General features: G+C 40.0%; 1 protein-coding gene and 1 long non-coding RNA gene across 2 annotated transcripts in view; one reads left to right on the top strand and one right to left on the bottom strand.

Moving 5' to 3' along the window:
• The window catches only part of pdia5 (protein disulfide isomerase family A, member 5), a 67243-nt gene that overhangs the window by 36486 nt on the left and 4451 nt on the right, over positions 1 to 26306 (top strand). Inside the window, exons 11-15 of the mRNA XM_015044886.1 lie at positions 3083 to 3219; positions 10500 to 10570; positions 13311 to 13474; positions 14644 to 14774; positions 19613 to 19683. Coding sequence (XP_014900372.1) covers positions 3083 to 3219; positions 10500 to 10570; positions 13311 to 13474; positions 14644 to 14774; positions 19613 to 19683 — 574 coding nt within the window. The remainder of the gene's footprint in view (positions 1 to 3082; positions 3220 to 10499; positions 10571 to 13310; positions 13475 to 14643; positions 14775 to 19612; positions 19684 to 26306) is intronic.
• LOC106954992 (uncharacterized) lies at positions 6459 to 21898 on the bottom strand. The gene is made up of 3 exons (XR_001426478.1): positions 21887 to 21898; positions 7943 to 7952; positions 6459 to 6537 (listed from the first exon to the last, which is right to left on the bottom strand). It is a non-coding gene; the product is annotated as an uncharacterized LOC106954992 (long non-coding RNA).

Genomic DNA, 26306 nt, shown 5'->3' on the forward strand with positions numbered 1-26306 from the left:
ACCATTTTGTGGTGTTTCCATGAAATAACAAAGGCAATTAAGAGCACATGTGAATATGTTTGTTCACACAATAAGTTATTTCATTGTTTTTTTAATTAGTGTGTTTCCATTAAGCTAATTTAGTTTTGTAATTTAAATTTTGCAATTTTAAGGCCAATGGAAACACATCTAATGTGACACAGGTGCACTAGCTAGTCTTTTTAACTCTAAAAAGTATTGAACGAATACTTTTTAGATAATTATAATTATAAGAAATTCTGCTTATAACTATTTATAAGCAGAATTCCCTGAAAATGCCCCAGCTGTGTGACAGTGAAGTTAACAGAAATCCTACCATATTTAACTCGATAATAATCATGGATACAATAAACTAACCTACCTCTCACCTCCCAGTTTTTCCAGTTCCCATATTTAAAGCCCACTGTGTAAATATCTGCCATAAAACCAGGGTGTATTTTACATTTTAAAATATCTTAGAAATGTAAAGGTTCATGTTGAAAAAGTTTAGGATTCCTGTTATCGTTACATTTTAAGAAATAACTCGACCACTTTGAACCAGAAGGCTGTGATTATTCCTCTGTCACTGCGAAGACATTCCTTCAGATGAATTTACCGAAGCTCACCTGTTAAAAATAGATCATTCATTTGCATATGAACGGATGTGACCTCTCGGAAACCTCATCACATTTGCTGTTTGTCATCTCAAAGGATTTTTTTCTTTTTTGCCTGGAGATGCAGGAGATGAGAGCAAGCTGAAACCGGGGGGTTTTTGATATAAACTGTACTCATAAACTTGACAGGATTTTTACAACACTCTTATTTTTCACCTCTAGTTTTCATTCCCTCCTCTCTTCCCCAATGTTTTGATTAAGTTTCCCGAAACATCATATTCAGCAGTTTAGTTTTATTTATTTTAGTTCCCTTCTCAAGTTTTTCAGCTTTTTACTGGGCCAAATCAGTTTACTTTAGGAACAAAGGTTATGTAGTTCCTAATTGAAACTATGTTGATGATGAATGCTTCTGTGTGTTGTTGGACTTGTATTATGCCAGACTCTTGTTTTTACACGATGGAAAAGCTAGACTTTACGTTGAGTCATATCTAGGCAACCAGGTATTAGTCAGTCAGCTACTGCAGAGGTCTAATTTTCCACAAATCACAAATGTATGATATAAATATATTACTATATAGATTATGCTAAAGTAACATTTTCAGGTAATTGTCCATTTTTACTTTAATTGTAGCAAATGCAGGTTTTTCTGCAACTAAGCCAGAATTAATCAGGCTTTTTTGAGTCATTCTGGCTCACAACGCTCACGTTGCTTTGTCAGTCTGGTAGCGTTACATAATTTCATGCTACGCTATGCAGACTCTCGCTCTGCATTGGTGAAGATTCACGTCAGTAGGCTCGGAGTTATAACTGGCTCCTGCTGATGACTCAACCCACTTTCTAATTATATACAAGAAATTATTCGACCACTTGAAGGCACTCGCCGGAGACGCAACGACAAGTCCAACAAAATAATGCGTACAAAAATCAGAATGTAATAAAAGCAAAACAGACATGTTAAGATAGGACTTGTTTTGTTTTTTCACTTTTAGACTCATAAGGATTTTTTTTTTTTTATTAACCTGTGTACATCTGTGAAAAGATCAGATGCTTCCTTTGTTACTGTTTTCACCAATAAACTGTAATGACCCATGCTTTGGGAGCGTAGAATGATCATTGTCACATTTTTCATTATTTTACTTCTGCTTTTATTTGTGACTCTGCTACAAGTTGATCTTAACTTTCTGCTTCTGGAATGCATGAAGTGTTCATTTCCTTGAATTGATCTCTCTGCATTTGACCTTGTAAATCTTTTCAGGTTTGTAAATTTAGGAAAGCAAATTGTCTACTTTCTGAGTTTCTTCACAGCATACTGTACATTTTTTTCCCAGTTTTCTTCAGCTCACGTCCCGGCCTCGTTTCAGTCGCTGAGCTCGCTCAGTGGATCTGCCGTTTTTCCTCTGGACTCTTCAGCCAGTTTTTCCCCTCTTTGATGGATTCGCTTTTGTTTCTCCAGCCCAATTATGGACCGATTCAGAACTTTTGACTTTTTGCTGAGTCTAATGCAAACGTCACCCTTGAAAATACCTCCAGACTTTTTTTTTTTCTGGCTTAGAGAGTAATTAAAGTGGAAGCAGCTCCCATCTGAATACCAGTTTATATAATTTCATTCTACGCTATGCAGACTCTCACTCTGCACTGGTGAAGATTCACGTCAGTAGGCTCAGAGTTATAACTGGCAACCAGGTATTAGTCAGTCAGCTACTGCAGAGGTCTAATTTTCCACAAATCACAAATGTATGATATAAATCTATTACTATATAGATTATGCTAAATTAACATTTTCAGGTAATTGTCCATTTTTACTTTAATTGTAGCAAATGCAATTTGTCAGTTTTATCCTTTAAAAAAAAAGCTACATTCCTTTAACTTTTCCTCCCACTGTTTTTTTGTGATCAAGTTTCAAAAACTTGTATCTTGAATTTGTTTATTAAACAGCTTAAAATGTTGATATTTGGCTCCAAATATTTAGATGCGGGGAATATTTGTCCAGCACTCAGAGGACCGAGCCGAGTGTGAGACGGACGCTTCGGTCGAACTCGAGGGCTTCGGTTACATTACTCTTTTGTTTGTAAATGCTGTCCAGCCGCATGTGGTTTTTGAAGAAAACCATTTTTTTTTCTTTTAAAATGATGTTTTCTTTGCGTACTTGTTCAGGGAGTATATTGTTTATATCACTGTCCACTCAATTCTGGCGCTGCAGCACTGGTTCCTGTCATCGAGATGGGGCCGCTTAGTTTGTGTGTGTGGGTGTGTGTGTGTGTGTGTGTGTGTGTGTGTGTGTGTGTGTGTGTGTTTTGACACATTGGGTGGAGTGTAGGTTACAGCTGTGTTTGATTCTTTTCTTTTTCTCTTTTATACATATATCTACATGTTTTGTTCATACAGAAAACAGACCAGCTGGATTTAATCTGCTTTGTAAAATGGCTCCCGGTCCGTGTCCTTACGCTGTCTTCTTTCCCGTGGTGTTGCAGCCCTCGGCCCCCGCAGCCAAAGACTCCGGAGGTGCCGTGGTCGGAGACGGACTCGCCGGTCTTCCACCTGACCGATGAGTCCTTTGACAGCTTCCTGGAGGAACATCCTGCGGCCCTGGTCATGTTCTATGCCCCCTGTGAGTAATACAGCATGAAAACACAAAGAAGAGAGGGAGGAAAGAAAAAAAAAGCACTGCCCATTAGTGTGAAAGTAATAAATCAGTTGCAAGGAAACATCTTTCACTTATCTTTGCTTACTGGCTCTCTCTGGGTTTTGCTCTGTAATACTAGAAGCACTTGATTGTCATCTACGTTCAGTGCGGAACGGTTCTTCACATTTGCATTTCAACCAATATTCGTACTGATCACAGATTTTGTAAAGCTTTGATCTGCTAATACCAGTTTTAAATTATTCCTATATCCCTGGAAGGACTTTTACCCTTTGAGGCCAAAGTTTCAAATCTCCGCCTGGATATTTTTGCTTCTTTTCATTGTACAAAGTTCTTTAAATGTCCTGTGAGTAAATGAATTTGCCTATTTCTCTATAACAAATGGAACTAGCAAGTTATTTTTCAATTTACCGGCTATTAAAAGATTGTTTAATCAGATTAAACTGAAGTAAACGGGTTTAGATCGTGTGACGCAGTGAAAGCAGACCACGTCAGCTGAACATGTCCCCCAGTCAATTGAAGTCTACTGCACTATGACCCTTAGTCTCTCTTCTTCTGTCGTTAAATATTCAACATTCCTTCATTGGAAGCCAACACGGATAAAAGAGCCAAGAATCGACATCCTTTTGATCCGTCTTGTGCTTTAAAACTCCACGCTTAGCGTCTTCTGCTTTTGTGCTAAACTTTTTGACAGTCTGAAAATTGTCTCATCTTTTACTTTCCCTCCACCAGCAGCCCTCATTGTGCAACAGAGTGCATAGTATTATCTTGAGAATTTTTTTTTAGCAGTAAAAAATGTGCAGCATCCAGTCAAGAGGAGCTTCTCGCTCCTTCCTGCCATGGAAAACATTCTTCGTGCAGTTTTCCCGTGGGTTCAGCCGTTATTTAGTCACACTGATAACATCATTTCGCTGTCATGCGAGTTTCTGAAGTTGGAGAAAGGAACCAAAGGAAGGACTAGAAATGGGGGGGGGGAACAAACTCAAAGCCAGACCAAACGCAGGGAATTCGGAGCGAAATCGCTATCCATCACATACGAACCCCTCTACATCCCTGCACATTGCACCTCATTGTCGCCATATGGTTCATATAAGCCCGCTTGTCGTTTCTGCACATGCTTTACATTTCCATTCAGGCACCACACACTGTCGTTACGCAGAACTCTGTGACCCTGCCAGACTTTTTCCAACTTCCAGACACGACTTACTTTGATCAAACCCTCCTCCTCCTCCTCTTTGTTGGGGAGCTTTCCATTCTTCTTGTTGTGACATATAGCTATAAATTATTGATAAAGAAATTCACATTAAGTTAGACAACAACATCTTAATCACGATGCAGATATTTCTGGATGATCTTTTCTTTTACGCAAGTCTTGCACATCACCTCCCCACCATCAGTTCTTTCAGTCTCTATCCTGTAATGACGCATAACGAAAAACAGCCACTCCAGTTCAAGCCTCAACAAGGATCTAACAAGTTTATTTGGAAAAAAAAACTGTAACATTTTAACATATAATTTTGTGCTTTTGGTAGCTTCCTTCTAAAAGCAATGAACCCCACTCAGAAATCAAACACGCACATTTTCCACTGAAGTACAGAAAATTAGTTATTAGAGCAGAGCTACTTACTACTAAATGAAATTGTTTAAAAAAAAAACATTTTTGTTTTTCATTTTTGTGTTTCCTGTGTCCAGAAAAGTTCAGGCTGCTGATTTTTTTAATCATCGTTTTTGCCCCTACTGTCCTCCAGATCCCCCTTTTGGTTGAGACTTTGGTCCCACATCAACACTTGATTATCGCAGTTGAATTTTGTGAATTGTCCAGGTGGGGACAGATCGGGGTCAGATGTCAAACTAACGACGAGTCCTATTCATGCAAGAATCAGGCTGGGAGTTTTATGGCAACTAATTTCTTTATGAAATGATTTTATTTGTTTATTTCAAACAAGTTTAAAAAAATAAAACAAGAGCAGTCAGTGGGCCAGAGAAAAACATGTGCATACATAACCAAGAACCAAATATTTAGTTTATCACTACTTTTCTGTTCAATCCTACCCCTTATCTCAATTTAATTAGATATATTACCTACTGACTTGTATCAAAAATGTGTCAATTAAACCATGTTATAATGTTCAGTATAAACGGATGTCACTCACACAACTAGTCCTCACTCCTTTGCTTTGGTTTAAGTCGTAGATCATGACTGTTTGGAGAGAAAATACCTAAGAATGGAAATTTGTTGCTGATAAAACTAAATATTTGCATCATGGGTTCCTGCTGTTGGTGTTTAGACAAAGAATCATTTCGCCACAAACCGCTGGTTTCCTTCCAGGGCCGTTTTGCGTGTAGCAAAAATGATCACATCACTTCAGCTTTCAGAGGTCACTGACAGGGTGACCAAAATCGTGGTGCATTATTTTTTTCCTCCCTTCTCGCTCTCTCTCCCTCCCCCCCTCTCTATTTTTAGCCTAAATGTGCAGAGAAGTGTTTGAGCGAGTGTCTGTTGGAACGATGCTGGAAGCAGATTGCTCCACTCTTTTCCCGCTGCGGTGTCGCAGCTTCACAGATGCCTCCGCTGCACTCGACTCTCCCCCGGAACAGCAGCCAGTCGTAAACACGCTCAGATCAAGGGCAGTCGGCTGAAACGAGCTTCATCAAATACCGCGTGCGTGCGCTCCGCGTGCGCGCGCCAGCAGCATATCGAATGCATATTTCACACACCATGACAAAACATTTAGTGCGCACAATTGAGCTGCATATCTCTTGTTTCCCTCTAATGGAGGCACAGACGCATAGCTGCCCGGTTTTGCTGCTTCGGTGCAGTTTCTTGATGGCTCTGCCGTCAAATTGAGATTAATGTTCTCCCGGCTGACGCGATCGCCTTGCATTTCTGCCCGTTTTCACTGTCCTCTGAGATGCACAGCAGGGGAGCTTTGTGTGGAACTTCTTGTGGGCCTCCAGTTCGGTGCACTGAGGGCGGGCGATTGTGTTCTGGACCAAAACAAAAGTTTCTATTGAGCTATTGATGCACTGAGTGTTGTTTCAAAGCTAATTATAGCTGCATTGTTTGATCACTGGTCACTGGGCCTCATTTCACAGGGTTCACAAAGTCTTAAATTCATTCAAATTTCTTAAGTTTATGTTTAAAAAATTGTAAGTTGGCCTTAAATACATTAATCACAGGTCTTAAGCTTTGTTGTATATTCCAGGGTTTCCCACAGTGTATTATAAGCCTGGCGGGCCTCCTGGCTTTACTTGTGCTGACACCAGGCTTAGCATTAATTTATTCTAGTTTTTTTTTTTTTTATCATTGCCTTTTTCTTTTTCTTTTTTAAGAATTTGTAGTTGGTGTGTGGGTATTAATCTTCCAGTCTTCCAAAAATGCATAACTATCAAGTGATATTTTCAAATTTCCTGTCAGCATTAAACATTTTTTAACTCAAAACCATGGCTGCCGGCTGGATGAATGATGTTCCTAGCGCCCCGAGCGCCGGGCTAAGCAAGTTTTCTGGGGGAAACCTCTATTCTACATAATTAATTTTTATCGTGAAACTTTTCTGTCAGGCAAAAGCTTGAGTCAGATGCAGACATTTTCTGAGCATCCTTGTGACTCGGAATGGTTGAGGCTACCGCTAACTAGCTGCTAATAAACTTTTGCTAGCTAGTTCGCTAGCTTTTTGTGCTTCTATTATTGGAAAATGTAAATTATCATCAACCTGAACGATGCTACGTGTAATCTAGGCAAAAAAATGAATAAATAAAAGCTTTGCACAGCAATATAAAATGTGATTTTATGATCTTAAATTTTATTCATGATGGTGTTGAAAAGTTCTTAAAAAGTCTTAAATTTGAGTTGGTGAAACCTGCAGAGAAGCTTTTTTTGAATTGTCATTTAGCTTACGTCTTTTCACAACACCTCCTGTAAAACGGCAGAACCTCCTTTTTATTGTAACGTCTCCGTTGTTTTCCGGAGCTTGCATGTTTACTGTTTTGACTCTGATCTCCCCACCACTCAACCAGAATCAGCAGTATCTCACACACACACCCGGCCCCCCCGCTGAGCACGCACCGACGCGCCGCCTGTTCCGAATGCAGAGCAGGCCTGACACAGAGCAAAGGACGGACATTTGGGCTTTCTCTCTTGCTCATCATTTTGAAGGGCCTTAAAAAAAAAAAAAAAAAAAAAGCCCTCTGAATCACTTTGCATCTCTGCTGAGCCTCAACACACTCTGCACAATCAAACACCACAGAGGCTTAGTTTAAAGAGACGCAGGTTTCTTTGCCACAACGTGCATTACTCTTGATTTATAGCCTCCACCGGTTCTGCTTATTATACTGAAGAAAGGACTTCCTGAACCGTTATGACAAGGGCAATTTAGCAAGTTCAGAAAAAGTTAGTTTTGTTCTTCTTTCTGGGCAATCTATATATGAAAAATATGTGTGTTTTATTTAAAGATGTGTTAGATGCAAGCCCCTAACCAAGGTATTCAGAATCCCCTCTCTCAACGTAAAGACGTATCATCCTTTGGAGGCGATAAAAGCCACAGCATCAAAAGACCACACACACATACACACACACACACACACACACACACACAGCATTGCTCAGGGAAGTTAGGGACAGGAAGTTGATGATACAGTTCACCAGAATTGGACAATTACAGTCTGGAAAAATGGCAAAATTGGCAAAGACGATGGGTTTTCTGTAAATCAAAAGCCTCTGCGGACAATAAATCTCAACCTACTGGGGCACATTTCTGCGGTGGGATGGAAAGAGTTGGTGCCCAGGTGACTCGTATCTCGACGTCAGCATGGACCAAATGGGTCTGGTGCTTTGTTCAAGCTGTTCCACAAAGAATTGAGGCAGTTCTGTAGATGAAAGGGAATTAAACCTGGAACTATGAAGGTGTACCTTGTAAAATGGCCAGCGAGTGTAGATCTCTGTAAAAGCTACATTTGTTTTGCAAATGAGGCAGTTTTTTTCTTCTTCTACATTCTTTTAGAGGAATGTATAATTTTACAGTTTTTTATTCCCCATTTCTGGATTTAACGGTTTTCCTGTTAAACACGGGCCGGTACAAATCTCACTGGATGATAAACTCGCTTTGATGGTATCGCATGCGTTTTTGTAATTATACAATTTTATTAAAACCAATAATTAGCTCTGCCTCTGCTGCAATGATATAAATGTTCATAATTACAGCTGTATGTAAGCAAGGCAAAGACAGAGATGCAGCGGCGCTACAAATACTTATCCACAGCTTTAATGAGAGTCGCACATTTTTCCCCTCATTTCTTGTCTTATAGAGTCGCACTAATAGACCCTTTTGATGATGTTTATTAATAACAGAAGGTTGGTATTAATATTATTTAGTCAGTTTTTCTTGACAAAAAATTTTAAACGCCCACATTTGCTTTATTTGGTGGCGCACTTTTGCAGCCAGCTTGACCAGCAGTGCACAGCAAGAGCCCCAAAAAGCTCCAATCACATCCGTTTTGTGACGTCTAATAAACAGGATTTCTAACTGTATGAATATTGTAATTTCCTTTTGAGTATTAGTCGCGAAAAAGGGGCAAAAAGTTGCACTTGACTGTGAAAAGAAGCCTGAAAAATATGGTAAAATGTGATGAGTCAGGCTTATTATGTACTCAGTTTTGTTAGTGAAGTTAACTTCTACTGTCCAGTTAAGTCAAAGCTACATTGTTAAAAAGGTTTCTAGCAATTTGTCATTATTTTCCATCCACATTGCTGCAGCGTCTCTAGGCGAGGGGATTGAATATTTCTGATTGAGGCATGTCTGGTTGTTAGGACGGGAGTGGTCCAAAATACCAAGTACTAGAAAACATATTTCTCCAGTTTTATTTTTGAATCGATGCTCAGTGGTGTTTCCTGTCATCATGCAGATGAAGTGGTCCACTCGGATGGATTGAAGTGTCTGGCCCTGGGCGACGGGAAGCTTCTCAGATCAAGTCATCTCTCACACCGTCCCCCCCCGCCCCCGTCAATCCCCTCGTCTCCCTCAAACCTCGGCTCTCCATGAAGCTAGCTGTAGCGTCAAATCACCGAACTGCCCCCATCCCATAAAAACCTTTTCCCTAATAATGCACGACAAAATCCGGGCTCCAAGTCCCGTTGGGTGTGCCAGAGATATTCCTTTCTCATATACATGAGCAGAAATCTCATCATTAAACTTCCCTGACAGAAAGAGATTTTTGTTTAAGAAAACACAGCTGCATTGATTCCATATGGCATTATAAAGAGTTTCGGAGGGGGGAAAATTACTCGCTTCACCACTGCATTACTATTCAGAGGGGCTCCGACGCAACTTTGATTTGATTGGTGAATCAGCATGAGGCCTTACTTCCTGCTTCTTACACGTAAACTTTAATGTCAGAATGTTTACTTGCTGTCTAATCCATCCTGTCTGCTGTTAGACTTGAGTGGAGATGATTCAGGTGGTTGAAAATGTAAATTGATTTTTTTTTTATTCTTTTATTGTTTCTAATCAGTCATGCACCTGATTCCTTACAGTATCTTACACCGCAAAAACACAAAAAGTCTTACTAAGTTTTCTTTGTCTAGTTTCTAGTGCAAATATCTTAGTACAGTTAAAATAAGACAAAACTAACTTAAAGTAACTTCTCAGCAATCTTTACACTCTTTTATGACAAAGTGCTTGTTCTATTGGCAGATTGTTAGTTTCTTTTTCATTAATATTGAGGAATAATTTGCTTAAAACAAGCTCCTATGTCTCGCTGAAAAATTAGGAATTTTATTCATCTCGTTAAAAACTAAACTAGAATACAATAGGAAAAAAAATACAAATCAAAGAAATGAAAGGCAGCAGAAAGACAAAAAAAATCTTATACCTGTCCTTTTATCCCAAAAATGTATTTAAAAAATAGACATTTACAAAAAGCAAAACTAAATTAAAGCAACAACAAAAAATAATTGGTATGGATTCACATTATTCTATTCTACTTGCAAGTTAATTTTGTCTAATTTCAATTGTCGAGGATATTTGCAATTGAATCTAGGACCAAAGTTACTTGGTAGGATTTTGTCCTTTTTTTTGTTGTCGTTTCAAATTAAGAAATGGATCCTTTAAATTCTTTCACGTGTGTGACTGACTAGCGCAAAAGGTTTTGTTCCCGATGTTCTGTTGTTTACTGTAACTTTATTGATTAACGCTCCAGCTGAACGAAACCCATCTGTTTGGCCGTAACGTGTGTTCTCTGGGATCCTGCAGGGTGCGGCCACTGCAAGAAAATGAAGCCAGAGTATGACGACGCGGCCGAAGTGCTCAACAAAGCCACAGATGTAAGTTTCTGGAACTCTGTTTACATGAGAGCTGCATGCTTGTCCGTGAGCGTTTTGTCCTTCGCACTCCGCATCCCGACTTGCGTGACGTAGCTGCGCCTCATGAACAGATCGTGATTGGCCCTCCTCCTTCGCCTGCGGTTGTTGGCGGCTGCAGGTGGCACGTTGGGTCAGTGCAGCAGCCTGGTTCTGGATGTGTTTCTGATTAGTCGGGTGTGGTTCTTCTCTCTCTGTCTCTCTCTCTTTCTCTCTCTTTCCCACTGGTTTCTGTTTAAACCTCACACTCCCAAACCTGGGGCCGGGCCTGCAGAGGTCGGTCCAGCCCGTTGACCTCATCCCTGAGCGCTGCTCTGCCCCACGCTTGGCCTTTGTCCTTGTGGCTCTGTGCCCAGCCCTGGAGGCCAATAGCAAAGTCCTGCCTATTATCTAATATTAATGGAGAGGAGCTGCTCTCACCCTGAGCTCTTAGAATCCAGTGTATAACTCAGTTTTGTTTACTTTATTTTATTTTCTTGCTTTGAATGTGTTGGGCTGTACTTTGAAATTTGATTTCACCTTCATTTTGAGTGTACTATGTGTGAAAACATTTGCAGAGTTGCACAGCTTGAACTCCCTAATCTGCTTGAAATGCTTAATTTATCACTCAAGCTTCCTTTCTTTACTCAACAGGCCTTCAGCGTTATATGTCCATTGAATCTTTCCAGATTTTCTCCCAGTACAAAACTGGAATGAATGTCGTTGGGATTTTTTACAACATATTGTTCTATTCCATCAATACTGTGAAACAAAAAGGAAATTATTAATTGATTTCCTATTCTTTTGCTTTTTTTTTTAGAAGAAATTCTGAAAAGTGTGGTGTGCTTTTATATTCACCCTCCCCTGGGTGACACCCTTTAGTAAGGGCTTTGTAGAAGCACACTTTTGGGGGGTATTTCTGTGTCAGCTTTGCACATTTAGAAGTTGAAACTGTAGATTTAAACTAATACAGAGGGGAAAATAAGCATTTAATGTAACACAGATTTTTCAAGTTTCACCACTTATGAAGAGCAGAGACGTCTGTCATTTTTATCGTAGGTACACCTCAACTGCGAGAGACAAAATCTAAAAAAAAAGAAACATCCAGAAGATCACACTGTGTAACTTTTAAGTAATTTAGCATTTTATTACATTAAATAAGCATTTTAATACCAGTGGGAAAATAGAAGTGAACATTTGGTGCTCAAACCTTTTGTTTCCGAGTTCAGAGGTTGGTTCTTCCTCTTCCTGTCGGTTCTTCCTGCGGTTTTGTCGCTACTTCTCCACACGTCTTCTCCAGACCGTTCAAGGTTTTCAGGGCTGTTGCTATAGGCAACACAGAGTTTTAGCTTTGGTCTTTCCTTTCCACTTTACATTTAAAAGGTGAAAACATTCACTTTTTTTAAGTCACTGTAGGAAGTACAGTCATATGAAGCTTTGTGACTGCATGTCACGATGAGCCCCACACGGGTTTTCTGCGTTTGCTTTCAAACTACCAGCTGGCTTCTTACACGAGGCCCCGGGAGTTTAAAATGGAGGTCCTGAAGGGAAGCGCCGTTCATGCCAGACTAGCTGAAACATGACAGCTGAAGTGGAGAATTCACAGAAGTGGTTTTGAAATCTGTGGGGCGAAAGTAAGAGTGAGCATTGAAAACACAGGCAGCAGAAAGTGTCATCTCAAAATGCGATGCAGACGCCGAGAATTATGACAATTTTCCCCAGAACATTCACGGCCAGACGAGCATCCTCCTATGGGGTGAGGGGGGGAGAAAACCAGCACAGTGCAAACAGATGTAGCAAAGAAGAAAAAATAACAAATGAAAATATGAAAGAAAATGATAGAACGTGTCCTAATTAAAAGCGACCAGCGGTTTGTTGTTACACAGAGCTTTTTGTGTGTTTGTTTGGAGCGCCATGGACGTCTGGTCGCTTTGAGATCGTGTCTAAATAAACGTTTCCAGACAACTCCCATTCAGGTTCATGGAGAAGAGCAGAAAAGAGTTCCTGCTTTGGAGAAGTTTTAAAAAAAACTGGAGTTACTGATCATCACTCCGTAACAAATCGCTAAAAGAGGAAAAATAGATGATTGAGTCGGTGTCTGTCTTTCACCTGTACATGGATTTCCTCCATTCATATACAGTATTTTTTTTTGCAAATGTTACAACTAAGTTTTGAGTCTGTTACAACTCACCCTGCCTAAGTGGTAACATGTTGAAGTAAGTTTTGGAAAATTGCGCTGCTCTATTTTTAATTTCATTGTTTTGTAAAAATAACAATAGCCTCACTGCCCTCCTTCGGTTTGCTTTGTTTTCTGTTGGTTTGTATTCTTGAAGCAAATTTCCTTTCCACTAATTGTAGATGCATTGCTTTGCTCCGCGCGGCGTCACACCGAGCTGGTTATCGGAAAAATCTGCTTGCTGCTTCTGGAAAGTATCTCATTATTCCTCTATCTGTCCTTCAATCTGAGTCTGACTTTGAATTAATCTTATTCAAACCGGCGTCCAAAACATTAAGCTATCGTTGACATTTCTTCCCGTTCTCGCGCTTTGCATCATTTGTGTAACATCTACTGCATTTCCACTCCTTGTATTTCTGTTGCTGCAATTTATCTTCTGCAAACCTTTCTGCAGCTCCTGCCTACTGTACTAAATTACCAATACAGATTTCAGTCCTTGCAGCAGACGTCTAAAAGTGATGATTTGACTTGGACGTTGCTTCTCTGCAGAGCCCCGGCGTGCTGGCGGCAGTCGACGCCACGGTGCACAAGGCTGTGGGAGATCGCTTCAAGATCTCCGGTTTCCCCACCGTGAAGTACTTTGAGAAAGGGGAAGAGAAGTACACGCTCCCACACCTCCGAAGCAAAGACAAGATCATCGAGTTCATGCACAAGTGAGTCACTGGCTCGACACACTTAGCGAGACGTCGACTCTTCACCTTTTGTCTAATGGACGCGTGTTCCAAGTCGAGCCTCGGCTTTTAAGGGGTCGGTGTGAAATGCGCCGACGTAGCCGGCACCGACACTCCGTGTCTGGTTAGTGCAGGCGTAACAAACACATTATCTGTTGCGTTTGTCATGAAATGATAATGGCAATAGTTACATTCATTAAAGCGCTGGAAATGCCAACTTGTTTCTTTAAGGGGATCTCTTGTTATATTATCACAAACTTTTAAGAGTTAAATCGCTCCTGGAGTGAAACTGTGGTTTGAATGTGTATCCTTAAAAAGCCTTAAATTCACTTATCCAAACGAAGGTCCTTAAATAATCACACGTCTTACGTTTGTCCTGGCAGGACGACTTTATCTTGTACAAAACAAACAAAACAAAAAACAAACGCAGTTTGTTTTTCTCATGAGGCTTTTCTGTCAGGCCACAAAGTTTGAGTTGGACTCAGGCGTCTTCACTGCACTCTTAGACTCAAGGCGGTTGAGGCTACCGCTTGCTAGCTGCTGTAAACTCTTGCTGCCTAGCTAGCTTTTTTTTTTTTTACATCTATTATTGGTAAGTGTAAATTATCTGCAGTTGTATTAGCCACTTGCTCACTTCTGTTGCCAGGCTAGGTGCATTCAGGGGAAAAAAACAACAACTTGGCACTACAATATAAATATACCATTTCCTTTTTTACACTTCTGTCATGATACTGGTCTTAAATTTTCTTCATACTGGTCTTAAATGGTCTTAAATCTGTCAGGAAACCTGCAAAAACCCTCTTTTTTACAATTGGTGTATAAATAATCGTTTTTAAAAAAATGTTAAAACATAAATGTCAGTAGTTTTTTAATTTTGTGTCATTTCTAAACATCCCTTGATCAAACTTTCTGGTGTTGTGAAAATATTTCCCCCATTACATATATCTTCTATTTCTGTTGGGTTTTTTTTTAAAATGTCAAATAAATTTCAATATCACACTTAAGATAACTTAAAAAAAAGTACAAAATACACATTTTAAATCTTGACGTGCTTTGTTCCTGTATATCTGCTAACAGACTACTGACTAACGCGTTAAAACAGGACTGTTGCTGTCATGACGGTATTTCATGAGCTGCTTTTATCTCCGCAGTCCCCAGGCTCCTCCGCCACCAGAGCAGTCCTGGGAGGACAGGCCCTCCAGTGTCAGCCATCTTGGCTCAGAGGATTTCAGAGAAGCTCTGAAGAAGAAGAAGCATGCTTTGGTCATGTTTTATGCTCCCTGTAAGACATTTTTATTACATTTTTGTTTTTTAGTTCTCTCAACTCTCCCTGATATACTGTCAGCATAATGTATTCAGAAGTAAAAGCCGTTCCTACAGCCTGACATTTGGAAAACGCATCGGGTGGAATCGCAGCTCTGTTTTTGGTGCGATCATGTTCTGTTTTAAACCGGTGTCCATATGCGCCTCAGAGGCTCTCGCCTCTCTGCAGCGCGTACGTCAGCTCCACCTAATCCACAGGGAGGACAAGGAATGACTCGCGTTTCTGAGAATAGATTTCAGGATTCAACAGTTTAAAAGGCTGTCTCTAATAAGTGCTTCAGGAAGGTCTTGAAATATGAAAAAAATAACCCTGGAAATCTCCTTTAGCTGTCTAGGAAATACAGAATTGCCTTCAAACATGCAGCCTCAGACAAAAGCATTGTTTTGTTAATGTTTTAAAAGTAATTCTCGTTTTGTTGTGGTGGAAAAATCTGAGATTTCAGTCTCCGGCAGCCTGTCATTTTACGACAGTTTGTGAACTGAATAAAATGTGCCAAAATTAAAGGTTGGATTAATTTATTTTAAGAGATACAGGAAACAATTTCTTCGCCGGCAGCCGAGAGATTTATCTGTATCTGCAAAAACGTAATTACATTTTCACATGAACCTGACTGGCTGCAGGAAAAGACCATGATTAGATTCAAACACTTCATCCTTTCTACAAAAAAAAAGAAAAAATCAGCAGGTTAAGAAAGGACAGCATTTTTAAACAATAGAAAAAGAAAATAACCATTCATAAAATCCTCTCACAGACGCATGATGCTCCTGCACTTCTATGCATTTGTTTGCGTTTTCGGACTTCAAAGTCGGAGGCGGCGGGCCGGCCGGGCTGCTTCCTCTGCCGGCTCTTTGGTGTTAGCTTCTACAAAGGAAAGGTCCAGATGCACATCAAGCAGCATCGGCGCGCTGTCACGCCTGCCCGCCCACGCCACCTGCATCCCGCTCGCCGGGTTCTGATCGGTTCACAGGCTTCTCTTGATTAAGGTTCAGATGAAACGCAGCAGACGCTAGCTAATAAATCAAAGTTAGTGAAAAGCAGAGCAGAAATCTTCTATGTTTTACTGGTGCATGTGATCACCTAGCTGTCTGCGGTTGCGACATCCGGAGAAGCAACGGTTAAATTTGCTGTTTTGTTCTTACTGAATGCGTTTCTGAGGCAGTTTTTGGAGCTTTTCACAGATTATGACAGAAAAGTATGAGACAGTTTTAGCAAATATGTAAAAAAAAAAAACAACAAACATTTCTTATAAAAGCTAAATGCTGCAGCTTTAACTTTTTGGCCAACATGAAAATGGTTAGTTTTATAACCCTGTGCAAAACGGTGATGCACAGTGGCGGCAGCAGCATGGTGTACAAATAACATAAAATGTTTTGTCATGGAGGCTTGATGCATACTTTTTAGATTTTTCATATATATATTTTTTTCTTACAATTTATAATTATGCTCCACTTTGTAATGGTATATCACATAAAATTCCAATAAGGAACTTATTAAAACTTTCAATCTTTACGGGACAAAATGTGAAAGTTCAAGGCGTATGAATGCTTTCGCAAGGCGAAAAAGTTACAGAAGAGTAAAAACTCGAGGGTAGTTTGTAAAATCTACTGAAGACTAAATAAACCTCAAGTGCTCTTGTTTAATAATTTTTCTTGAAAAACTAAACGTAGTGTCTCAGTTTTTGTCTGCTCTAAGATATTTCCTAAATGAGAATCAAAGAGTTTAGTCTGCTGCTTGTTCGAAAGCAGGTTGCTGAATACTTACAATTCTGATATTTTATCGACGTTGGTTAGCAGAGACTATTAAAAGGATTTTTTATGACTTGATAACATTGACATTAATATCAATCGTGAGGATATTAACAATGTAGAGCAGGCTGGTCTTTCTCGTTGTCGTGCTTCGTAATGTTTTATTTTTTACTTTGACGCAGTCATAAAGTAAACTGCACAGCATCGATATTTGCTGTTGACTTCTGGTTAGTTACGTTGCTGCTGGCTTTGGAAAAATAATAGATCATTTCAGTCTTTTAAATGATTTTTAATCGAGTACTGATGCTTTTTTTGTTGGTTTATTTAGGTTTTATCCATAGCAAACTTGAGCTGATGTATGTGTATTTATAGTTTCTAATGTCGAATCCAACCAGCTTATATGGACTAATTGGACTACAAGTGGCCATTTATAAAAACGAACATTACTTTTGTTAAAAACAAACTGTGTAAATCGTCTTCTACGCTAAGTGGGTTAAGAAAAAAAGAGAAAAATTAGCTTAAAAAAGCCCAAACAGTAGATCATCGCAGCAGCTACGTTTGTACCTATAATTTGCTTCCCCCAGCCAAAAACTGAGCACTTCATTTTATTTTATTTATTTATTTATTTTTGCCTCAATAATTAAACGGGTCTCTAGTCCTCAGGCAACTCATCACTAAAATAAAAGAGCTGTTCTATACGCTACTTATGCATTAAGATAAGGCTTTGTTTTTATTTGCCCAATAATCATTAGGGACCATCGGCTTAGTAACGGCTTGGTCAGTTAATTAAAACAGTTTGATTCATTAAACGTGTAAGCTGTTCGATGCGCCTCTGCGGCCAGCGTCTTCACGCGAAATGATACAAAAAACAAACAAACAAACAAAGGCTAATTCTGATAATGGAAAAGGCAGGTAAACGAGTGCATTTAGAATGTGAGCTTCTACTAACAGAAGACCTTTGAGTTGTTTTTACAGTTCAGTAAAGAACCTGTTATGTTGAGACGTTATTTATTGCAGCAGCTTAACAGAATAACACAAGCGGCGCAGAACAGATGCGTCGTTTCATCATCGCCATGCTGACATTAAACGTGAATGTCACGTCTGAAGTTTGATATTGTTTTAGTGAGCTGTGACGCTGATCTGGTGTTGGGGAAATTTAAACGCACTACATGGTTACTTACATGGTAGCTTAAAGGGGAAGTTTATTTCTATTGTAGTCATTTTGGATAAAACCTTGCACTTTAAGATTTTTCTGAGACTTTAAGATGGAACAAACTGTATGTCTTTTTGTGTTTTTTTTTTTTGTTTTTTGTTTTTTTTTTACCCACAATGCCTCATCAAGACATTATGGATAAAAAAAAAAAAGTGAGGCCCGAAACGAGGAGTGTAAAAGGAGAAAACCACCCAAACACAGTCATTCAAACATATTAGCATTTTTTAAGCTGTTGTGTGATCTAAGCATGGACTGAAATATAAACTTATTCTCCTGCAAAGAAATCTGTTTTTGCTTTATTTGCAAATGCTTTCATTCTGAAAATAATTAGCAAAAGATGTTTTGTGAAATAAGCCAAAAATTTGTAAATTAAGGTAAAGATTCTCGTAAAGAATAAGTTTTGGGAATTTGTAAAAGAAAAACAGGTCATTTTGCAAGTGGATTAGTTTAAAAGAATCAACATTTATTGACAAAAAGCATCGTGCTGTGTGTTGAAGTAAAATTATAAAACGATTCTCAGAATAAAACCAACTTCAAAAGTCATTCAAAGACCCACTGATAACCTCATATGAAAAATAAAAGAAACCTCAGCATGAGTAATAAAAACAAAAATCCTGTCAGCACTGATCCAAATCAAATTTGGATTGAACAAATTAATTTGCGGGATAAATTCTGTATAGTATTTTGAATGCCATCGTTTTTATTTCATAGATGAGAAACGTCCACAGGCTCTAAATAACTTTGGCTAAAAATAAAAAATTTGTAGATCCAGTTTTCTTTTTCTCAGTTTGAAAACTCTGCTCAGCATAGCAACCCACGGAAGAAAATGTATCCATCTGCTTTTTGCAAAAGTTTTGATCTTCTTTATTTTTTAAAACCTAAAAATAAAATAATAGTGATAAACTCTTTTAAAGAGAAATGGAGAATATTTTTCAAAAATTATTAATTTCTGCTGCACTCCGCTACATATACAGATGTTCCTTATATCTACATTTACTGACCTCTCTGAATGAGTTTACCGACTACAAGCTTTTAACAACTCAGTGTAAACAGGTATATTACTTCAGATTTATATTTAAAAAAAAAATAATAATCTAAGTAGACTTTAAGGAAATATTTGGCTCTTTTATAACTTAAAACGGCAAACTGTGTACATTTCCATTAATGTGAAAGTATTATAAGCGCCTGTCTGTCGTGTGCTGACTGGATCGGTAATTTACTCCTACCTCTCCACGCAAAAAGCTTTTATGTCAAACTGCCTGTTGACATATATAATACTCTCCTCAAGATGCGTCCTCGCTTTTATTTCACCTCTTAACATTTCTGACAGTTTGATGATAATGAACAGAAGAGAAGATCTGCGTACTTGACATTAACAAGAAGAGAACAAAACAAACGAGCCGTGCCCACAGAATGCCAAGCTTCAGCCGCAGCTGAAGGCAGAAGACGTGTTATTAGCAAACGGGCTGTTAGAGAAACACACCGGGTTTGCATTTTGTTGCTGGAATCCAAAGAAATCCTCCTGATTATTGTATATTTTATGTGATTTAATGTGCAACTGATTATATTTTCCTCCACCTTTTTGGAGGTTGGCGAGATTCCTGTAAAACGTTTGCTGATTTAGTGCGTGAATAACGAATGCCGGGTGTAGCCAGAGAGCTGGTGTTTGGGGGGGTTTGCCAACAGTGAGGAATGCTCGAGTCTATATGGCAACAAATGTATTTATATGGGAAAACATAATTTCCTCACTGATTTTCCGTTTAACCCCTACATGTCAATATTTTATGAATCTATGGGTATGAGCTGTAACTTTCTCCTGCCTGTTTCATTCCCTTCAGGGTGTCCACACTGTAAAAACGCCGTCCCTCACTTCACCACAGCAGCAGAGCTCTTTAAGGAGGACCGCAAGGTTAGTTTTCCTTTTCACAATTTTAAATCCGTATAGTTGAGTGATGAGCAGTTATGTTGCAAAAAAAAAAAAAAAAAAAAGCTGGCATAATTATGTTTTTTTGTAATGTTAAACTGGAGGAAGTAGAGTCACCCACTTGCGAATTTCCTCTGTTTCTTTTTTTCTTTTGGATCATAAACAAACTTTAACATCAGAGAGAGTTCAGCAAATATAATTCCACTGTTAAATCGTCATCATAACTCAACAACAATGAGCAGAAATGGGATTGAATGCGAGAGTTCAAAGACAAAACCACTTCCAAAAACCACCTTGACGAATCCCATGACTTTTGGTAAAATATTATAAGGACTGATGAGATAAATGCATCTTGCTGCGTTTGATGTGAACTAAAACAAAAGCATTTGAGAGAAAGAACACCACGCTAACGCGAAGCTGGTAATGAATCTGGAGCTGCTTTGTTGGCACAGGAACTGGGTGACTCACCTAGTTAGTAAAACCATGGGTTATGCGCTTCTACCAGAAAGTCCTGAAGGAGAATATTCAACCATAATCATCTGACCTGTTGCCCTCGGTGACAAAATTGGTTATTTTCTCAATTGGCAGAGTATTTTTCTCCATATAGATCAGAGTTGAGTTTAATTTATTGTTTTCCTTAATAAATGAAGTTATTTAAAAAAAACAACCAAAAACAGCTTTTTGTACGTCTTCAGCTTATCTTTAAAATGACTGATGGTTTTAAATGTGAGTATGATACAAAGCAGTTCTGAAGGCCAATATTACATCACCCGTGATGAGGAATTACAGAACTGAACTACTCAGTTCTAAGCCTGTTTGGTGCTTTTATGTGGTGTATGCTGCTTTCTGGGCCGTATGCAGGAATTCACATTGCCTGGTCAGCACTCTGAACACTTTTAGCTTCCGAAATGGTTTTATGGCGCGTTCACACCAAACGCGCTATGCACGTCAAAAACACATCCTACGCTTCAAGTTCGACTCGTTACCCTTCTTTGAATGCAGACGCTCGACATTTTGCTCTCCACCTCGCGTTTCGCGCGTCTGGCTTGCGTTCAAGGACTGTGGGGAGAAGCGTCAGACGCGTCGGCTCCAGCCGGAGCTTTCCGTTGGACGCTCTTGACGCGTCAAAAGGTTCGAATCGCGCCTTTACGGCCCTCGACGTGCCTCCACGTAGATGGGCCTGACGCTCAAAACGCGTTTGGTGTGAACGCACCATACGTGAGAAAAATCTAATTTTGACCTGCAAATCATCACTGAGTTCAGTTTAGAAGTTTTAATATAACAAGTTGAGGTCAAACCTTTTAGTTCCTAGTTTACATTGAAAACCTCGGAGACATGGAAGAATAGAAGCTGTTCCCACAGCTTACATTTATTCCAAACAACTGGCTTTTCTGTACCCGTACATTGGCAACTTTCCAGTAGCCATGTTACGTAATTGCAAGTTTTTCATTATTACACAAAAATCGCTCGAGTTCCACTCGAACGTAAACGATTTTCTTTTTTTTGTTTTTAAATTGTTCTAGGGCGCAACATCGTCCGTTCCTAATATTTCTCTCTACATGGCAGTCAGGAGAATGATCACTTTGTTCCACCCCAGGCCGTTTCATAAGATGTTTTGCCCGTTTGGGGGTTTGAAGGTTATTGGAGGTTCATGCAGTCGCAACAGGATATGCTCATCTTTCATCATCTCCATTCCGTCTCATTACCGTTCGTTCTGGGCCTTGTGTCCTTACGCCCCCCCCCTGCCCCCAACCCCCCCACTTCTTCTCGTCGCTGTTAATAAGCTCAGACTGCCTGGGTTTATTTCCAAACCTTCCCAACTCCGTGACTCACCCACTCTCTCTCTCTCTTTCTCTCTCTCTCTCACTCTCTCACACACACTGAGAAGACAAAAGGGTCGTATCTCACAATTCTCATCGCAACAATCTATCATCTGAAACTGAGAGTGGGGGGGACGAATAAAAAAGAAAAGAATCGAATGTATTTTGGTTGTAAAGCTGCGTGAAGAGGTTTGACATTAATTGCTCGGTGAGCTCAGGCGATGTTATGATCTCATTTGTTGGAATTTTTCAAAATCGTTGGCAGATGGCGTGAAATGGTGACATATCCTCGGCAACTTACTCATGGATTTTTCTGAGGCAATCCTTTGTAACGTATAACTGAGACATTAACAATAAACAGATGAAACTGAAATGTTTTTGTCCAAAGCGCTTACTGTTGTTTGTCGGCCTCTAGATGCTGAGTTTAACCCTGACGAGCTCTCCACTCCTGTCGGCACCTTTGGTAAAGACGTGCAAAAACCCTTAGAGAATCCAACCTGTGATTAACTTTATTTATTCAGCGGAGAACAAAAACAACTTTTGGCCCTGTAACTACTCTAAAAGTAAGCCTTTTTTTTAACATATGCTTTACTTTTTAAGTTGTTTCTCAAAACATCTAATTATTAATCCCAGATTTTCTGTTTAGCTGGGTTACGTTTATGTTTTCACGCAGGGCTTGTTTCTCTTAAACAGTCTTCAGATTTGTGGAAACAAAGAAGTTTTTTTTACCTTGGAAAGTGAGCGGGATGGAAAAGAAATGTTCAACTCTTATTGTTACAGAACTCTAACAACCATTAGACAATGACTGATAAGCGAGCCAGTTGTTCAAAAAGTGACGCCTGAAAAAGACACATTTTTTTAGCCTTAGCTTTATAAACATATGGGCTTTGATTAACTCTACTGGGACTCTAACTGGAAGCTCAGTTTCCTGGACTTTCAGGAAACTGAAAATTAGTCATCACGTGGTTCTTCAGCAAGACGGTGAACGCTGCAACACACACTCCATACTACTACTAAAAATTATAAAGAAAATTGGCTACAAATGTATATCTATGTAATTTTAACACATTTTACAAAAATGTGTGAAGAAGTCAACAAATGAATTTTTGCATACTAATCAGAAAAGTTAGGAATATTTGGCTTTTGGGATAAAATCTATGGAAAATGTAAAAAGTTTAGGCTACAATGAGATCCTTTCATGGAAGGAGGGAGAAGCCTGCAGTGGTGGTTTCCTTGTCCAACAATGTATTGAAACAAAAGCCAACCAACACCAGTGGTGGGTACGTCACAGTCCCGCTATTGAGCATTAATTACATTTTGGTAACGGCCTTTCATGCTGTTCACAAGTCAGCTTGCTGTCTGCTGAGGCATGCCATCCCGCTTTCTCAACGACTTGAGCAACCCCCAGGGTCGTTGAGGTTCTGAGGTGCAGAGTCACAGACCTCTTCACACCAACTCGGCTGAGCCCAGAGGTTCTCGGGCCTGGAGAAGGTGCGGGCCACTCCACCGGAGGTTCTCCAGGCTCCAGCAGATGTTCCCTCGTGACGTGACCTCAATGAGATGGAGCGCTGTAGACCATGAAGATGAAATTAGGCCTGTGTTGTTCATGCAGGGACACGATTCACCTGAAAGCTAAATAACCCTAACTTTTTCTAATTGGTATGTTCTCCAAAATTAACACGAGACACAAAGTTATCCGTCTTCCATGGCCAATACAAGTCAAGACCTGTAGTCTGGATTATCTTAATGGAGGAATCACCAAGGATTCCTCTCCATTTGCTCCAACATTTGAATGAAAGGAATTGGTTGAAGAAATAATGACCAGCAACATATACAGATATTACAGAAACAAACAAAAAAAAAGCTGAACAGAAAAATAAGTGTACCAAGGAAGCACAAACCGAGAATCCAATCTTCTTTTTTTCCTCTTTCGACGCAAATGGGGGTTTTTTTCACTAGGCACCAAAGCTACTTCAAACGGTTTGGCGTCGCTTCGCTGTTCAGCTGTGGGGTTTGGATCGGCTTCTTGATCCGAGTCCCACAGTGAAACGCACCAACCAGAGGAATCTAATCTCTGTTGTTTGGACACAAAACTATAAGTTTTGCTTTCCGCTCGTCAACTCCCCGCCCCTCACCCAGTTGCCAGAGGATGTTTGAAGTCTTGGTAAATCTGCAAAGTGAGCCTGTGTTTACTTGGCACTCTCCATTATTAATCAAGCCAAACCCCAGTGCATCACACCAAGCTGGTGTTGATCACAGTCTATTAGTTGCCCTTGCCTGATTCACCAAAGACGAACACGGGCTTAGCTGCCGCTTTGAAGACTCAAACAATTAGAACGACCACGTTGCGCTGCGATGCTGCAGAGCTGGAGCTGCGTGCAGGAGTTGTAATGAGTTGTCTTTTTTCTCAATTCCAAACAATGACTAAATTAAAGATTCACACTGGTTCAAACAGCTTGTGTTTTAATACAAAATAAAAATCTCTCTGCTTTAGCCGCGAGACAAAAACCACGTAATCTAAAAAAACTGTTTGTCAAACAGCATCTAACCCTGTTGCTGACCGTGCAGCTTTGTAAGTAATTTATTGAACAGAGATGTGCCTGGTCAATGATCTAAATATGGTGATTATTACTGGTAATTCAGCACAGATGCCGAACTTTATTCAACTGAAAGTTAGCAAAAGTTAGCAAATTAGCTATGCTATTAGCGCTTTGGCTGAACATGGCTATGCTTTGGTTTAAACATCATCTCTAGCCGTATGTTTAAAGTTGTCCCGCTGAAAAGTGAACCTCTGCTCCCAGTCATTTGAATTTTCTAGCATGTTTTCTCCGGGGATTGTCTTGTTTTCAGCTCCTTTTATCTTCCCATCGTCTCTTACCTGCTTCCTAGTCGTCGTTGAGGAAACGCCTACCCACAGCGGCATGCAATCCCAATAAAATACACAACAAAAATGGCTGCTGCAAGTGTGACAAAATGTGTAAAAGTTCCCACTGTATGAAGACCTTAGTAAAGCGCTAACCGTTTTACTGATTTGGAAGAGAATCATGACGCACTAAGATTCAAGATTCCTTCTGTTTCTTTTAAACACTGGTCCGATCTAAGAAGAGTTGTTCCTGTGAATGCACACACACACACACACACACTTTCCAACAGTGTGTTTGCCAAGACGTACTATAAACCCAGGACAGGGGAGATGCATCGTCTTCCCGTGAAATCACTATTCTGAATCCAGTTTAAATGAGTCAAAGGGAGTATGTGTTACAGCACCTCCTTTATCTAAGTTATGTTCTCTTTCTTATCAGATACCTGGTGCACATCCATACCTGCTCAGCACGCGCGTTTAGCTTTGCTCAGACTCTTATCTCTGCGTGTATCGGCCTGCGCCCCGGTGTAACGCTGGGTGGATTGAAACCAGGCCAACTGGTAATTTAGCAATGCAGTGAAATTGCTTGATGTGGGAGTCCTTTGTCACTTGGAGATGGATCAATAACGAAATTAGCTGGAGCCCTTTGAAGAACAACAGCTCTACAACTTCATTTTCTCCTGTCAATTCGCCACAACTCTGATTGATTGCGCAGGGTCAGAGCAGCGGGATGGAGCCTGTAGTTACGCTACGAGCGTTTGTTATCTCTGCCGCCGCCCGCTGTTCTTTTCTCGTGGATCTCAATCTGTCCTTACTCGGAGGTGTTCGGAGACGCAGAGGACGTCACGATGAGAAAGCAGTCAGGCTGATTGCACGACTGTGAAATCCTTCTTTTGTTGCACCGCCCAACAAACTTACCCGACACCTAGCAGCTTTTCTAATAAACATATTTCCACTTGAGCATCTCTCAACCAGTAGTTGTATTTGCATAAAGAAGCAACTTGCATATATCTTGCAATGCCCAAACAAAGCATTTGTCACATTACAGAAGGTGTGCAAAACAAAAATCAAATGTATCGTTCCTTCTGCAGCATTTTGTTGTTATGCGCGAGCGGACAGACGTGAAGCGATAATTTCACAGTGACGAGTTCAATGTGTAGCCCTCGGCATCCTGAAAGAGGGGTGACATTTGGGCTGTCCAAAAGGACTTCCTGAGTGAGCTATGTATCAGTGAGACGGCATTTATGCCTCATTGGGATGGCTTATCGCTAATCGATTCAACATCCACGCAACATAAGTCTCCCTTGTTGTTGTTGGGGGTTTTTTGTTGTCTCAGATGGATTGTTATCAGGTTTTTATCTTGCACGTTCAGTAAATGGAGCACCAGGCGACTTTACAAACAAATAAAAGGAACAGGGAGTCTATATATTTAATAAGGTTACCTTACCACCTCTGTCAGAGCTGCTGAATAGAATTGATTTCTCTTTTTACACACACACGCGCACACACACGTTTGCATGGTTATCTTTGGGGGGACTTTCCATTGAATTCCATTAATTTCTACAGCCTAAACCTTATCCTTACCTTAATCCTAATCCTAACCAAAACTCAATTCACACCTTAGTCCTAAAATCTGACCCCTGACCCAAAAACAGTGTTTCCCCTTGTGGGGACCACAAGGAGCAGTGGGTCCCCACAATGTAGTATGTGTCAGGAAAATGGTTTCCACATTGTATTACACACACACGCACACACAGACACACACGTTTGTCTCGCTGTCTTTGAGGAGACTTTCCATTGACTTCCATTCATTTCTACAGCCTAAACCTTACCTTTACCCTTTTCCTAACCCTAACCAAAACTCAATTCATACCTTAGCCCTAAATCTGACCCCTGACCCAAAAACAGGGTTCCCCCTTGTGGGG

This window comes from Poecilia latipinna, unplaced genomic scaffold, assembly GCF_001443285.1.
Source record: "Poecilia latipinna isolate Pla-1442-1.1 unplaced genomic scaffold, P_latipinna-1.0 Scaffold696, whole genome shotgun sequence".
NCBI classification, from domain to species: domain Eukaryota; kingdom Metazoa; phylum Chordata; class Actinopteri; order Cyprinodontiformes; family Poeciliidae; genus Poecilia; species Poecilia latipinna.